Source organism: Schizosaccharomyces pombe (genome assembly GCF_000002945.2).
Source record: "Schizosaccharomyces pombe strain 972h- genome assembly, chromosome: II".
Lineage (NCBI taxonomy): Eukaryota > Fungi > Ascomycota > Schizosaccharomycetes > Schizosaccharomycetales > Schizosaccharomycetaceae > Schizosaccharomyces > Schizosaccharomyces pombe.
The window spans coordinates 346,630-360,394 of record NC_003423.3 but is presented as its reverse complement, the minus strand read 5'-3'; the positions used below and the strand labels follow the sequence as shown (position 1 = coordinate 360,394).

The 13,765-nt window shown below is 35.7% G+C and overlaps 5 protein-coding genes, 8 long non-coding RNA genes and 1 other non-coding gene across 14 annotated transcripts; 7 read left to right on the top strand and 7 right to left on the bottom strand.

Annotated features, from left to right (window-relative positions):
- Positions 1-28: 28 nt before the first annotated feature.
- Positions 29-492, bottom strand: mug96 (the record flags this gene model as incomplete). The annotated part of the gene is made up of 1 exon (NM_001021052.2): positions 29-492. One exon carries the CDS (start codon positions 490-492, stop codon positions 52-54), a length of 441 nt encoding a protein of 146 aa, NP_595144.1. The 3' UTR covers positions 29-51.
- A 36-nt stretch (positions 493-528) lies between these two features.
- SPOM_SPNCRNA.1346 lies at positions 529-1,004 on the top strand. Its single transcript, NR_150220.1, has one exon. It is a non-coding gene; the product is annotated as a non-coding RNA (long non-coding RNA).
- SPOM_SPBC1271.07C (N-acetyltransferase) lies at positions 539-1,618 on the bottom strand. The gene has a single exon (NM_001021051.3). The coding sequence runs from the start codon at positions 1,538-1,540 to the stop codon at positions 1,049-1,051; it is 492 nt and encodes a 163-aa protein (NP_595143.1). The 5' UTR covers positions 1,541-1,618; the 3' UTR covers positions 539-1,048.
- SPOM_SPNCRNA.1345 lies at positions 1,022-1,885 on the top strand. The gene has a single exon (NR_150219.1). It is a non-coding gene; the product is annotated as a non-coding RNA (long non-coding RNA).
- Positions 1,886-2,315: 430 nt separating this feature from the next.
- Positions 2,316-3,811, bottom strand: SPOM_SPBC1271.08C (uncharacterized protein). Its single transcript, NM_001021050.3, has one exon. The coding sequence runs from the start codon at positions 3,483-3,485 to the stop codon at positions 3,063-3,065; it is 423 nt and encodes a 140-aa protein (NP_595142.1). The 5' UTR covers positions 3,486-3,811; the 3' UTR covers positions 2,316-3,062.
- Positions 3,130-4,398, top strand: SPOM_SPNCRNA.1344. The gene has a single exon (NR_150218.1). It is a non-coding gene; the product is annotated as a non-coding RNA (long non-coding RNA).
- A 5-nt stretch (positions 4,399-4,403) lies between these two features.
- SPOM_SPBTRNAGLN.04 lies at positions 4,404-4,475 on the bottom strand. Its single transcript has one exon. It is a non-coding gene; the product is annotated as a tRNA-Gln (tRNA).
- Positions 4,476-4,821: 346 nt separating this feature from the next.
- On the bottom strand, positions 4,822-6,364 carry ncRNA.1343. The gene has a single exon (NR_150217.1). It is a non-coding gene; the product is annotated as a bidirectional lncRNA of nc-tgp1, non-functional (long non-coding RNA).
- On the top strand, positions 5,212-6,151 carry SPOM_SPNCRNA.4682. Its single transcript, NR_194040.1, has one exon. It is a non-coding gene; the product is annotated as a non-coding RNA (long non-coding RNA).
- On the top strand, positions 6,161-8,060 carry nc-tgp1. The gene has a single exon (NR_191354.1). It is a non-coding gene; the product is annotated as a tgp1 sense interfering RNA (long non-coding RNA).
- Positions 6,415-9,338, bottom strand: SPOM_SPNCRNA.4681. The gene has a single exon (NR_194039.1). It is a non-coding gene; the product is annotated as a non-coding RNA (long non-coding RNA).
- Positions 7,984-10,085, top strand: tgp1 (plasma membrane glycerophosphodiester transmembrane transporter). The gene has a single exon (NM_001431009.1). The coding sequence runs from the start codon at positions 8,026-8,028 to the stop codon at positions 9,610-9,612; it is 1,587 nt and encodes a 528-aa protein (NP_001417956.1). The 5' UTR covers positions 7,984-8,025; the 3' UTR covers positions 9,613-10,085.
- SPOM_SPBC1271.10C (transporter) lies at positions 10,019-12,837 on the bottom strand. Its single transcript, NM_001021048.3, has one exon. It carries the CDS (start codon positions 12,079-12,081, stop codon positions 10,336-10,338), a length of 1,746 nt encoding a protein of 581 aa, NP_595140.1. The 5' UTR covers positions 12,082-12,837; the 3' UTR covers positions 10,019-10,335.
- Positions 12,204-13,672, top strand: SPOM_SPNCRNA.4680. Its single transcript, NR_194038.1, has one exon. It is a non-coding gene; the product is annotated as a non-coding RNA (long non-coding RNA).
- Positions 13,673-13,765: the final 93 nt, after the last annotated feature.

Sequence of the window (13,765 nt, the reverse complement as noted above, 5' to 3'; positions counted from 1 at the left end):
AATTTTCTTATTTAGTTGATGAAAGAGATACTACAGGACGCAAAAACTATCTTATTCGTCCTCACTAGATGGACACTTACCTGACCACAAGTCAGCTAATGTGCAATTATGTTGCAAAACAAACATTTTTAACTCTTCCTCTATTAAATCGTGCATTCTCAAAGCAGCAAATTGGATTCTCCATAATACTGACAGCAGAATAGCTACTAAGCATGTCAAAATTAGAGAATACCGAATCAAACAAGTTGCCACTTGCATTAAAAATGAAAAGGCTCTCATGATGGTCCTTAAACCTATTGAAACCTTTTTTTTCCTATTTTCATTGCGAGAAGAATCGCGCAACAGACAAATAAACATAGGATGATAACTATGGAACCTCATTATAAACTGTAAGCTTTTTTTAAGCGTATTGTTTAATTTTTTAAAAAAAAAAACAAAAGGTGTACTAAATCTGTTCATTTGTTTACTAAAGTATGAGCTAAATATTACCATATCGCAAAGCGCTCGCTTAAAATAGCTCTACTTCAACTTTATTTACTAACATATTGTGACAACATTCATACATCTACTTCGTTTAGAATTACTTCCTACATCTATAAGATGTGAACTTGTTAAAGCCTTTAAATACTGATGTCATCTGAATAAAATAAACACCAAGTCGCACTCTTTGTTTTTTTTTTCTCCAGGTTCAGGATAGCTTTTTTAGCTATAAATGTAATCTGTAAAGGTAAGTTAAATTGTATGTAGTATCCAAACATCGACCCTAGATATGAATCCGAAAAATTCGCCCTTTAATTGAAAATATAAAAGTAGTGTTCGTTACTAGACATGCAATTGTTGATACTGTACTGATTCTGCACAATAAAGAAAACAACTTCCAGCCTTCTAAGCTATTACGGAGGATAACAATATTTTATACATTTCGGAATTGATTGAACAAAGTTTGGGGTAAAAGGTTTCCTTTCTATTTTTTGCCTTAGAAAAATGACATATTTCACCACGTGATAATTAAAACAATATTATTTTCATTGCAAGGATATTACCAAATTCATTTTGACATTTCTAAACGCATGTATACTACGTTGGGTATCGGGTTGTGGTAGTATGGTTCTGTAGTTTTGAATCCAAAAGATTTGTAAAGCCTCACAGCTGGTAAAAGTGTGTCAAGAGTATCCAAAACCATACTAGAATACCCCAATTTTTCGGAATACTGTATAATCTCTTTCACCAACAAGACTCCTAATTTCAGACCTCGACTCTCTGGCCTAACATACAAGCGTTTCATTTCACAACAGCCAGGACCGCCAAATGGGTGGACAGCTACACACCCTAGAGCTGTTCCATGCTCGTCCCTTGCAACTAGCATAATTCCATGAGGTGGTCCATACTTTCTCATAGGATTCGCCAGTTCATCATCAACGTTTTGAAATGTAAGATCCATCCCAAATTCTTGGAGATATTCTTGGACCAACATTTTGAAGTCATCGAGATCTTGAGGTAGCTTCACAGCTGAGATCGAGATGTTGCTTGGCTTCATCATAGTATGATGGAAGATTATATTTTCACTGCAATAATTAACAAAAGTCGACCCCCGAATAGAAAAGAAAGATTACTTGGTAAACAAAAACTACTCTACTAGAATTTTGAACGTTTTAATAACGCCATAAGAATGTACTTTCGAATTTTTAATTATATAATCAATGTCAGATTCTGCGGTACTATTAGGAGTGCGCCGAAATTTAGAAAGATTTTAATATGATAGTGAAGCAGGCCAAGCCGCAAAAGCAGAAGAAAAATCTTGCTCCGACAATATCCGTGCTTTCTAGAATTACTAAGTGTATACGATTATAAAAAAAAAGATGAGATTTGTTACTGATAAGCAGAATGCGTTTTGTTATCAAAACGAGTGCCTTACAATTCATTATAAAGATAGTAGTAGTGGTGTGAAGTGTCAAAGATGCCGACATGAATGCATTTTTACACTTGTTTTATAGAACTTTGAAACAATGATTTCAAGAAGGTTTTAAGTGGTATGTAAAATGGCAAAGCAAGATGAAGTTGAAGTTTATCAATAGGAAAGAAAAGCTCGCTAGGTAAAGATATCAGAATTGTAAGAGCCTCTTCAAAATTGAAACTTGGTTTGACATGGAAAGTGTAAAAATTTATAGGAACGTTTCCAATAGATGGCCAAACTAACTTCTGCCCTTATTTGAGTGAAATTTTATTTGTTCTTAAATGTGACTGAAGAATAAATACTAGCTTTAGGCTCGCTACCTTTAAGTCTAAATTTTAAACGAACTTAAATGCATATAGGGGTAGCAATGTCACTTTAAACCACAACTTGCAGGCAGTTTTCAGCTAGGGAATGTGAATTATTATTATTATGATAAATATGGAAATTCTGTTTTTCAAAAAATTTATTCAAAAGCATACTAATACATTGTATATCAATTTCTAAATAGAATTAAAAATTTCCGCTAAAAGCTGGAGAATTCGAAACTCTTCCAAAAGTCCGCGGGTTCATTATTGCGTCGAGATACCGGAACAACATGTGGTTTAAAAGAATCAAATCAAGATGACTGAGGGTGATAAAAATTTTCGAAAATAAAATAAACAAAATAAAATAGAACAAAACAAAACAAAAAGATATTTTTTAAGCAATTTTTCCCTTAAGAGCAGTAATAGTTGGAGATAATTAAATTGATGTGCAGTCTTCCTTTGATGGTATGAAAAGTGAAAGGAGAATTAAAATGTTTATGAAAGAAAGCGAATGTTAAGCAAATATATCAAAAGGAATCATAGAAAAACGATTAGTAAAGAACAATAAAAAAACAAATGAGCAAATGAACATTCATCGTGAAAAGCCATATCTAAATATGCTGCCACATTTCTACAACGATGTTTGAAAGCAGATCATGAGACGTCAAGTCGACTTCTCATGTAGGTTTGGGAACAAAAACCATTTTTTTGAATTGTGTGTTAGATTATGGTCCTTGTAAATTAACTGTACAGAATGCAAACTGAATTGACAATGTCATGAAAAAAAGATTGTAATAGCTAGTTTAAAGATTAATAAAAATACGGATCGCACCGTATAATGAGACGCCACAAATGAGCAAATATAAAAGAATCTTGGACAGCTCAATGTAATAGAATCTTAGAGAATGAGTCCAGTGATCGGAGGTACAAATATAAATAACTATTCGAAGGGTTTTTAATAATTTCATAAAACTCCATGTTGCCAAAGTCAAAAAGCACCAAGCCAATTCAACCCACTTGGAAAAATGCACGAATCCCAAATCATACCAGTCCAATTCATATGTATCGCTAGAATATGTATCGTTAGTTATGCCTCGTGAATATATGTACATGCAAGGGTGAAATATTTTGTTTAGAATTGAAATGCTCCTTGAAATATATACTGGAGTTTTAAAGTCGGAGTGACGTTTTTGTAAGTTCGGCATAGATGATCGAGATATCAACATTGATATAAAAGTGGATATGGAATTTCCAAAGCACCGAACAACTTGGATTAAAAAAGAAAAACCACTTTTGAATTTTTTTTAGTAAAAAGGCGCTAAAGCAAAAAAAATAGCATCTTCCTCGTATCAACCCAATATGCGATGGTGTCAAATATCGATCAAGTTATTCTCTCAACTTCAAAACTATTCACCACCAAATACCTGGCGATGAAAACATAATATTTATTAACTATCTTCATTTTTTCACAAGGACGCACCTATTTTATGCCCCAGGTGTATCGGATCTCTTGGTAACCGATATCCCAAATCAATCAACATATCGTTTACTTGGTGTACACTTTCCTGAAAAAAAATGAAGAAGAAACAAGATATGATTTCATCTTGAAGATAATGATTACTAATGCTTTGGATTGAAAAAGAAGCACATCGATGATTTGGTCATAATAAGAAGCAATGTTTAATTTTACAAATCGGAGTATGAAAGAGCGAGGAAAACGATCGAAAGATTGTATTAAGCATAAGCCAATTGATTTATGCATTACTTGTGCTTCCCTGGCAAGGAAAGGACAGTAACACTACTAATGCGATTAAGAATGCTTCATGAAGCTTCAAATCTTTACATCGCGACGATTGTTGAATAAAGGCACCAAAAAATAGTAGCTTGTTTTATAGTGGTCTTTGTTCATACATCTATTTCTTCTTTCGTGATAGCGTAACGTTCGTCCAGATAATAGAACAGTATAATGCCAATACAGAAATCCTACTAATGCAATTAACCCAAATCCACAAGTTTGTGGTTGAGAACCGATTTCTCAGCTTTTTCAAGTAAATTCTGTAACGACAGGTTTAACACGTTCAACTATTATAATGCAAACAAATTGTTTGTACGAAATTGAAGCAAAAAAATGAGAACGGTTATAAAGGTCGTACTGGGAATCGAACCCAGGTCTCGAGAATCAAAATCTCACGTGCTAACCATTACACCATACAACCGTCCTTAATTACAAGAAGAACTTAGTAATATTTACGCAAGGTTAATTTTATTTTTGAATATAAGGATATGGAAAGTTATGAACTAGTAAAGTGATAGTATTTTCAACATGATTTTGTTTAATACAAACGCTTATAAGTTGGTAATAAAAATTTTATTGAAATTGAAGCAAGTTAAAAGAATAATCTTATGGTTAATATGTTCTTTGCGTACCGTGTCGTTGGTTGTAAGCACTGTACTTTATATGAGAAATGGTACTTTTATCAATGTCTGTTTGAATATTTAGAAAATGTACATTAAAGTCCAAGGTTTTTGCTTTAATTTTCTTATTAACAAGTTCTTATAAGAAGCATTCGCAACTTGACCGGTTTTATTAATCGATGATATAGTGTTTCTAATACAGATTCATGTTTGTCAAAAACTAGTTTTACACCCTATATATATATATATATATTTTTTTTTTTTTTAAATAAAGTCTCTTCTTTTTGATAGAATTTTAATGAAACCTTTAATCACGAGCAACAGTACTTTAATGAACTGTTATTTTTAGCATAAAAAAAATACCCAACACATGTTGGTCTAATAGCAAAGCATTTTTTGTTGTTAAAGTCGTGAGCAGTTTGGAAAATTGAGAAATATAAAAATTCATTCTCCTTAAAGAGTTATGCAATTCATATCCATTATATGATGTGCTTTTGTCAATAATGCTTGACAAAACAAAAGTGAGATTGCCCAGAAGAAGTTAGCAGAACCAATTTCTATGCCACGTTTAGTAAATCGTATGCGATCTCCAGCGCATCTGCGTAAACAATTTCAGCACACTTTCTATATTGCACACTACGTTAGCAAACGAAACTCTGGCCGAAACACAATTACTGAAATATAGCGCTTCTCCTTATTTTTGCATTGTTCGAAGTAAATAAAGTAATCTCAGTATGTCTAATTACTGAACTATAGCGAAAATAATGTTATTAAATGCTTTACAGAAAACAACGCGATCCCCTTATATGCAGTTACCGATTGTTTGCACTACCCAAAACAGGAAGCAGTAATTTCAGCAGAGGTCCCAATTGCAAACAAGAATTGTGTAATCCGAGACGGCTTTGAGGCAACCGGGAATGCATGCTCCATGTGATTTTTGCTTAAAGAAAACAACACGGCAAGTCCTTGGCCCACACCCCTGGCCTTCCCCTCCCGATGAAGTGATTTTCGTTTTCGAGACGATGGTGTTCAAGGCCCAAAATCGTACATTGCAAGCTCTTTCGCTGAAAACGATGCAAATGCACTGGTTCAAATTTCTTTCCCACCTAAATCATCTCGTGGAAACGCTGAGTGCTTTAAAGTTTTCTTGTTTACATTGCAATTTCGCAACACTGACATTTTCCTCTTCTATACGCAATCAATGTCAAATTTGCTACATTTTTTTTAAATGTCACTAATGTCATACTCGGCTTGAGCGGCGTCCTGAGACTTGCAATCCACACGTCTGTATCGAAACAATATTGGTAACGTGCAATCCCTGAACCCTCTTTACTTTACATCGGGCCACATTCCGTCTGAGCTGAGGAATGTCATGTTTGCGTGCTTTACTCCCTTTCAGTCAAAATTGTGACTCAAAAGAAACAGTCACAAAATTGGTCTGAGGAGTCGCCATACATATATATACAGGGTACCCATATCCAAATATGGAAACTTTTTAAATTTTATTCTATTTTTCTCTTGGGCAATTTTTGCTTTGCTGTTTGGTTTGAGGTCAGTCGCCAAAGGCAATAGCATTGTGTGCATGTGTGCATGGTTAAAATGAAAAGTTGGCTAACAACATTTTTATTCAAAAATCATTAACATACAAATCTAATCAAAAACAAAATGAATATAGTAAGCAACAAGAATTAAATCATTTTTTTTTCATTGTTTTAATTTTAATGAGTAATTCCTTTCTTCAATTCCTTATTTTTTCATCCTTCCATTCATTCATTCATGCATTCCATCATTCCTCCTTGATGCAATGGATCGCATGGATATACATACATTGATTTGTGAATCGTGTGCATCTATTGATGGATGGGAGTTGTATGTGTTTGTGTGATGAGGGTTTGTTGAAGCAAGGCATTGTCGAGGATGCCCTCTATTTTGTGTTGTGTTTTAGATTAAAAGTTTAATGTGTTTATCTCTTTAATATACATTGTTACACAAAATCTCTGTTTATGATATTCATTTCGTTCCTATAGTTTATTCGAATGAATTGAATTGAATTGACTAGACTGACTATGCATACCAATCTTGTTGCTTCTATTGTTTAACGAAATACGCATAGAATGCTCGGATTGTCGACTTTATCATAGTTTTACGAAGTGAAATTTTTTTAAATGCTGCACTCACATACTGACTGTGTGATGTGAAAGATGAAAGTGTCATATCAAATTTAATCAAATGAACCCAAGGGAGAGTGAATATTATGAATTCACTCATCCTTGATGTTGGCAGAACGAGTCGTTTTGTCTGCATATTCAAACAACCCCCTTAAAACTATCTCAAACGAAACTAAACTCGGGCATGCATTTCAACGTTTTGCATGGTCTAATCATTTTTTGCATTGACTATATCTTTATTTGCATTTCACTATATTGTTTTGCACTTTACTAGATCGTTTTTGCATCTATGGTACGTTTTGCACTAATGAATTTTTTGCACTCACTCAATTTAAACTGCTTCCAAGAATAAAACGTTTTTATTTTTATTTTTTTTTCTTTTCCTTTGCCGTCCGTTGTTTGTCACCCTCAACTACACAAAATATCGACTCCGTGACTGTCATGTTTTATCTTTCACACGAATGACGATGAAATGTGACAGTTTATCTGGTCAGGATGATTGTACAGCCTGGGCCTTGGTTTGCATACAATTGAACGAATTGTGAGTGATTTAATGGTGGTTAATCTTAGAAATACTATAATCTACTTCAACCAATTCTATTACTTCATTTTTTGCTTTGCTGATACGGCATGGTTGCCTCATGTGTAGGACATTTGTCTGACAAACCAATTATCCCTACACGGGAAGAGAATTCCTTGGGTTAAACGGCATGTGGTCATTATCAAGGTTTCGTTAACTTTTGTCCCACAGGATGAGGTTGCCAAATCGTAATACCAGCCTGGGTCTCAAGAGAGAAAATGCGACAAGGGATGCATCGGCAAATGCCAACTCAAAGATGTCACTTTTACAGTATTCATGAGCAATGTGGTGGTGATAGACTCAAGTAACTGTGTTAAAATTAAGACAGGGGCCTGCTAAAATGAACTTACGAATAAATCGCTTTTTCCTTCGGACATTCAAATCAGTAAGTCAAAGTGTGAAAGCGTCATTGGTTGTGTTATTCGAGACTTGTAAGTCGGCAGTAAATCTATCTGTAGCGAGTGTGTTTGAGAAAGGAGGAAATTTTTGCATTGTTCATTAGCAGACTTGACATTTACCGTGTAGGTATTTAAGGTGGCAGGCTTGCCAGCTAGAAATTTCAGTGTGAAAAAAAAAATAAAAGTCTTCAAAACTGGTCGTAAAATGTCTGGTGGCTGGGATGAATCAAAATATGTCGACAACGGCGAAGATGAAGTAGTTAGACAGGTTAGCGAACCTAGTGTTGAAGAGCCAATTGAAGCTTCCGTAACTCGATATCGCAGTGATGAAGAGAAGTTGGACGACAAGTCCTCAGGCGCTCATGTAACAGAAAAAGAAGCCGAGTTCGACATCGAGGGTGGCTCACGGGAAACTAGTCAATGGAAGCATTTCTTAAACGTTGCTGTCGCCGGTGTTGCTTTGATGTCTGATGGTTACTGCTCCAATTCAATCGGTACAGTGATTACTATCCTTCGTAAACTCTACCCAGAGGAAACCACTCACAATAAGTCGTTGCAGGACATTGGTATGATTGCTTATGTCGGCACCATTGTCGGACAATTGTCATTTGGTTGGTATTCGGATCGCTTTGGTCGTAAGAATGGCATGATTACCGCTACAATTATTTTGATTGTGTCTACAGCCCTGTGTACGGGTGCTTACGGCTACAAGGGCAGTATCAATGGCATGCTTTCTGCCCTTATTGCTTATCGATTTTTCTTGGGTATTGGAATTGGTGCTGAGTATCCTTGTGGCTCCGTGGCTGCTTCAGAGTCTTCCAACGAACTGAAATCGGGTTTGCGCCATGCTGCCTTTATCGTTGTTACGGACGGTGCCATTGATTTTGGTTTTGTCGTTGGTGCTCTTGTCCCCTATATTTTAGTTTGTATCTTTGGCGAACACCATCTGCGTATTGTCTGGCGTCTCTCTATTGGCTTGGGTCTTGTGATTCCTTGCGTTCTTCTCCCTTTCCGTATTGCCATGAAGGATCCCAAAACCTATGTCAAACATAAAGTTCCCCTCACTAAAATCCCTTGGCTACTTGTATTGAAAATGTATGGTTTCCGCTTGTTCATTCTTTGCCTCATTTGGTTTGTCTACGATCTCTCTGCCTTTGCATTTGGCTTGTATTCCAGTACCATTGTCGATGGTGTTTTACCCGCCGATGCTTCTACCGCTAGATCATTCGGTTGGAATGTTCTAATCAATACCTTCTACCTTCCTGGTGCCTTACTTGGAGGTGTTTTCTCTGATTTACTTGGTCCTAAATATTGTTTGATCACCGGTCTTGTCTTACAATCCATTTTCGGCTTTTTCATGTCCGGATTCTATAACCAGTTGGTCCACAAGATTGCCGGATTCTGTGTCATTTACGGTATTTTTTTAACGTTGGGTGAATTCGGTCCCGGTGGCAACATTGGTTTGCTTGCTTCCAAAACCTCTCCTACTGCCATTCGTGGTGTTTACTACGGTATTGCTGCGGCTATTGGCAAGTGTGGTGCTATTGCAGGTGTTTACGCTTTTGGTGGTGATCAAGTGCGCAACTATTTTTATGCTGCAAGTGCGATGGCTATCTTTGTTGCTGTTTTAGCCCTTCTCTTCGTTCCAAAACTTAAGCAGACATGCATTGAGGATGAGGATAAGAGATTTATTCAAGCCTGTATCGATGCTGGTTATGGAAATCCTTACAATTACGAGAAAAACGAGCCAGAGCAGCTGGAAGAACCCGACCGCCCTCCTGCTTTCAAGTAATTCGCAGCATTGAGTATATCAAGCTTATTAATAATTTCTTAGCCCTTTCCTGAGTGCGACCTTTTCTTTTCATCATATCATTTTATGCTAATCTTTTCTTTTTTATTGTACCCTTATTAAATACAAATCATGCGGGAAGCCTACCTAGTCTTTTGCCTTGTTGTGTTTCAAAAAATCTAAAAAATTTAAAAGTCAAACTTCATTTGCAAATGTTTGATCTGACTTTGACTTTACAAAATACCTTGTTTGATAATGATTGACGGCTGATTTTGCCCGTGTTTTTATATTCAGTGGAAGTCAGGGCTATTAGACATATGGTAGGACAACTGATCTTTTGCTACCTTTTCGTCTTCATCTTTTTTCGTAATTGTTAAGTACTACTTACTCTGTTATAGTACTGATTTATCCATCCAATCATGAATATTAGTTGCTTAATGTGTTTACTGTTAAATAATTGAAAAAATTATAATATCTGCATTATGGCGTTAACGGACTTTAAGAGTCTTAATTTTTTCTTGATAATTCTAACCCATATGGTTGCTCAATTTTATATATAAAGCGCTTGTAAGTGGTGATTATCCCTACTTACTTGTTGTTATGAATAAAAAAATAAAAACTTTTTTCACTATAACTTAACTCACTTTTGTTAGACTAATAAACACATAGACATGATGAACATAAAGGATTGACCCAAAAGAGCGACAACTTATAATGAAATCCAGCTTATCGACTTTCAACCCCATCCTGACCTCTTCGATCTTGGTCGGGAATTTTTTCGTCTAAACGATTACGAACGTTTAAAAATGTATAATACTGCTTAGCGGTCCACTTGCGAAGTCTTTTACCGCAAAGAATCATTGGGAATGAGGTGGCGATAAAAATGAAACACAATACACCGATTGAAATATAAGTACGCTCCGTACCAAGGCTATCGATCCAACTTTGACAGGCAAACGTAAATACATACCCAAAAGTGTTATTAATCACAGAAACACCTACCATTGCCTCCAATACCATTCCAGGATACGCATCCATCAGGTAGGCCATAGAGATATCACCGGCACAACCCCAACCGAAACCAATAAAGCCAAGACCCACATAAGTAGGTCCCCAATGCCAATGCCGAGCTGTACCAATTCCAAACATAAACAAACCAATTGGATTTATGATGCAAGGCAAAATCATCAACCATAAACGCGATTCGGCTTCTTTAATACCATTATTACGCTTCGCAGCCCAAAGAGTAAAATAATCCCCAAAATAACCACCGTATATACAGCCGATTGTGGCACCAATGATACAAGGCACGTTCATAATTGCAACTGCATTATCTCCATAATTGTAAGGTGCTTCCATCCAGTCCTCTTCTTCGGTTGTAAGGTAAAACGAAAGCCATGCATCTTGAGCACCCCACTGTAACCCCGAGTATAAAACTGCCGGAAAGAGAAAGATACGAAGCGTTTGGAAAAGTCTCATAATATACTGACGAAAGCCAATACCAGACAAGGAGTTTGCAGGAGTAATCAAAGCAATTCTTTTCCAATAGCTCGGTTTGCTATAAATAGGCTGAACAGCGTTAGAAATTTCGTTGACTGTGTAATCAACTTTCATTTTTGAGTCGTCCATCGCGTCGGATTTTTCCACATCAGGCTTAATGTCAGATTGCATATCCTTTAAATCAAAGTCTTCTTTGACAGTTAATTGATCGTTAGAAATTTGAATTTGCTTCCTGTCGATCGCAGCAGCTCTATCAAAGGTTGTTTCCTCAAAAGTAAATAAAAAAAGGACAAATGTAATACCGGAAATGATGAGACCCCACCACCCAATCCATCGCCAACCCTGTGAAGAAGCGATATAACCAGCGGCCAAAGGTCCAAGATACGTACCCACCGAGGTTGACAAGATGTAAATGCCGATTTTGATACCACGTTCATGTTCAAAAAAGACTTCAGATACTGAGAACTGAGTCAAGGCTTCAGCACAAGCCTCTGAAATGCCGATGAAAGCTTGATTTCCAATTGAATTTGAAGTGGTCTTGACAAGTGCAAACCACATGGAACCAAGCATACCAAAAAGTAAGCATACCAAGTACACACAGCGTCTTCCATAAAGAAATGTGGCAGGCATTGCTAAATAGGTAAAATAGCCTACACAAATAAAAAGCACACCTGCAGCGTTATCCATAGCGTCGTAAGAGATACCTAATTCAGCATTCATTTGATCTTGAGCTGAACCTGCATCATTGGCAATGGCACCCGTAACTAAAGAAACTAGACAAATTAAAACCAAGTGCCAATTCTTACGAAACTTGTTCCAATTTAGAGGATCATTAGGGTCGTCTGAAGGTTGAGGCTGCAAAACGATATCGCCATCCTTTTTAAGTACACTATGTTCTGATGCAGCGTATTGGTTTTCCTTGTAGATGAGAATAGTACCTGGTAACTCTTCAACATAGCCGTCCGGTTCCATTATGCATTAGATCTTTTGACAAACAAAATCGAAAATAAAAGGGGAGGGAAAACTATTAACGGAAAGGGAAAATTAAAAAGTTAATGCACTTTTAAAGGTTATATAAATATATCCAAAAGTTTTTCTTTCTTTTCAATTCTCTCTCGAAAAAAATAAAACAGAAAACCAAAACGAAAGTATTCGTAATGAAAAGGATAGAATAATTAGTAGACTATTAGCCCAACCTTAGCCAAACAATGCCTTTTTCGGTTTCAAAATCTTTAGAAAAGATCAATAAAATAATTTATTATTACAAGCTCAAGGAAAGCTGAATTTTCTGAAAAGAAAAAGAGTATCTTTGAGACGAACAACAAAATTAAAGTAAAATTAGAATAATTACCAAATTAAAAAGAGATATTAAGCTACTTTACTAATTAAACAGAACCCGTGCACAAACCCGCCAAACAAAAAATACTAAAAAAAAAAAAATCACCTTACAAAAGATAAAAAGTAAAGAGCGGCTTCAGAAATTCACAACCTTATAAACAAAGTCAAATGTCGTGAATAATACGAGAATTATATAGAATTTGGGATCTCTTATCTGTGTCACAGGGGTTGATTGAGAAAACTTGATTCTAGTTTCCAAGCAAGAAATTACAATTACAGAAAAGAGCAAACGCCAGATAATCCTTAAAACGAATAACCGTTTGAGACCTTTCCGTCCGTACTTTGACAAAAATTAACCCGTCAGCTCATGAAAAGAGTATATATGTGGTTGGGAAGTGAAAACCCCAGTAAAAAAAATTTTTGAAGTATGGAGACGCTGTAACAATTCAGTGACGTATAGATAAATATTTTGAAACTCGATAAATAATTCAAAAATCCGTGTTTAGAGGTTTGTGCAACTTTTTAAAAAAAGAAAAACAATCACTATATCTGTGTTATACTTGCGAGTGAATGAACAGTTCAAAAACTTGAGAAATTCTGGTTTACTAAGTTTTCTAAAAATTGCAAAACACATAATATATGGAGGTTAGAAACTATATAAACTAACGAACCTGTCTGTTGGCAAATCTGTTTCAACTACTTGCATTTGTGACCCGCCATTAGAAGCATTGGTATTGGCTATTGTCGAAAACGTGAATTGGGTTTTCATAAAGCTTTTGTGATGGGATGTATATATAAACCAACTCGCCCACAAAAAAGACTTTACCCTTTTACACATTTTCTCTTTGTTGTGTTCCTTTTTTCAGTCCTTGGGTCATTTCCAAACAGTGTAGTCCAAAGTATGTAGATGCTGCTCAAAAGTAGAGAGAACTAAACATTATGATTTAGGAACAGTCGCCAGTAAAACTTGATAATAATCAAATAGAAAGCGTCTATAAGTATCGTAGAAGAACTCACATCGGCAACCTGTATGTGAACCTAAATCCGACCTTCATATTGTTTCAACAAATAGTCAAGAAACAACTCCTAATGAATTTTCAATATCCTTTTTTCGAACATCGTGTTGACCTTGTATCATGCTGCTTTCCATTACAGCGAATTGTCGAGTAATAAACGAGTAGAATTTTAGCAAAACCACGGCTTTCAATGAAATCCCTTAATTCAATAAACATTTTTTAATGATTGAAAAAAAATTCTATACTAGTTCCACCCAAATTTAAGTGATGGAGAAAACGAATTGCAATGTTTATAGGGTTGC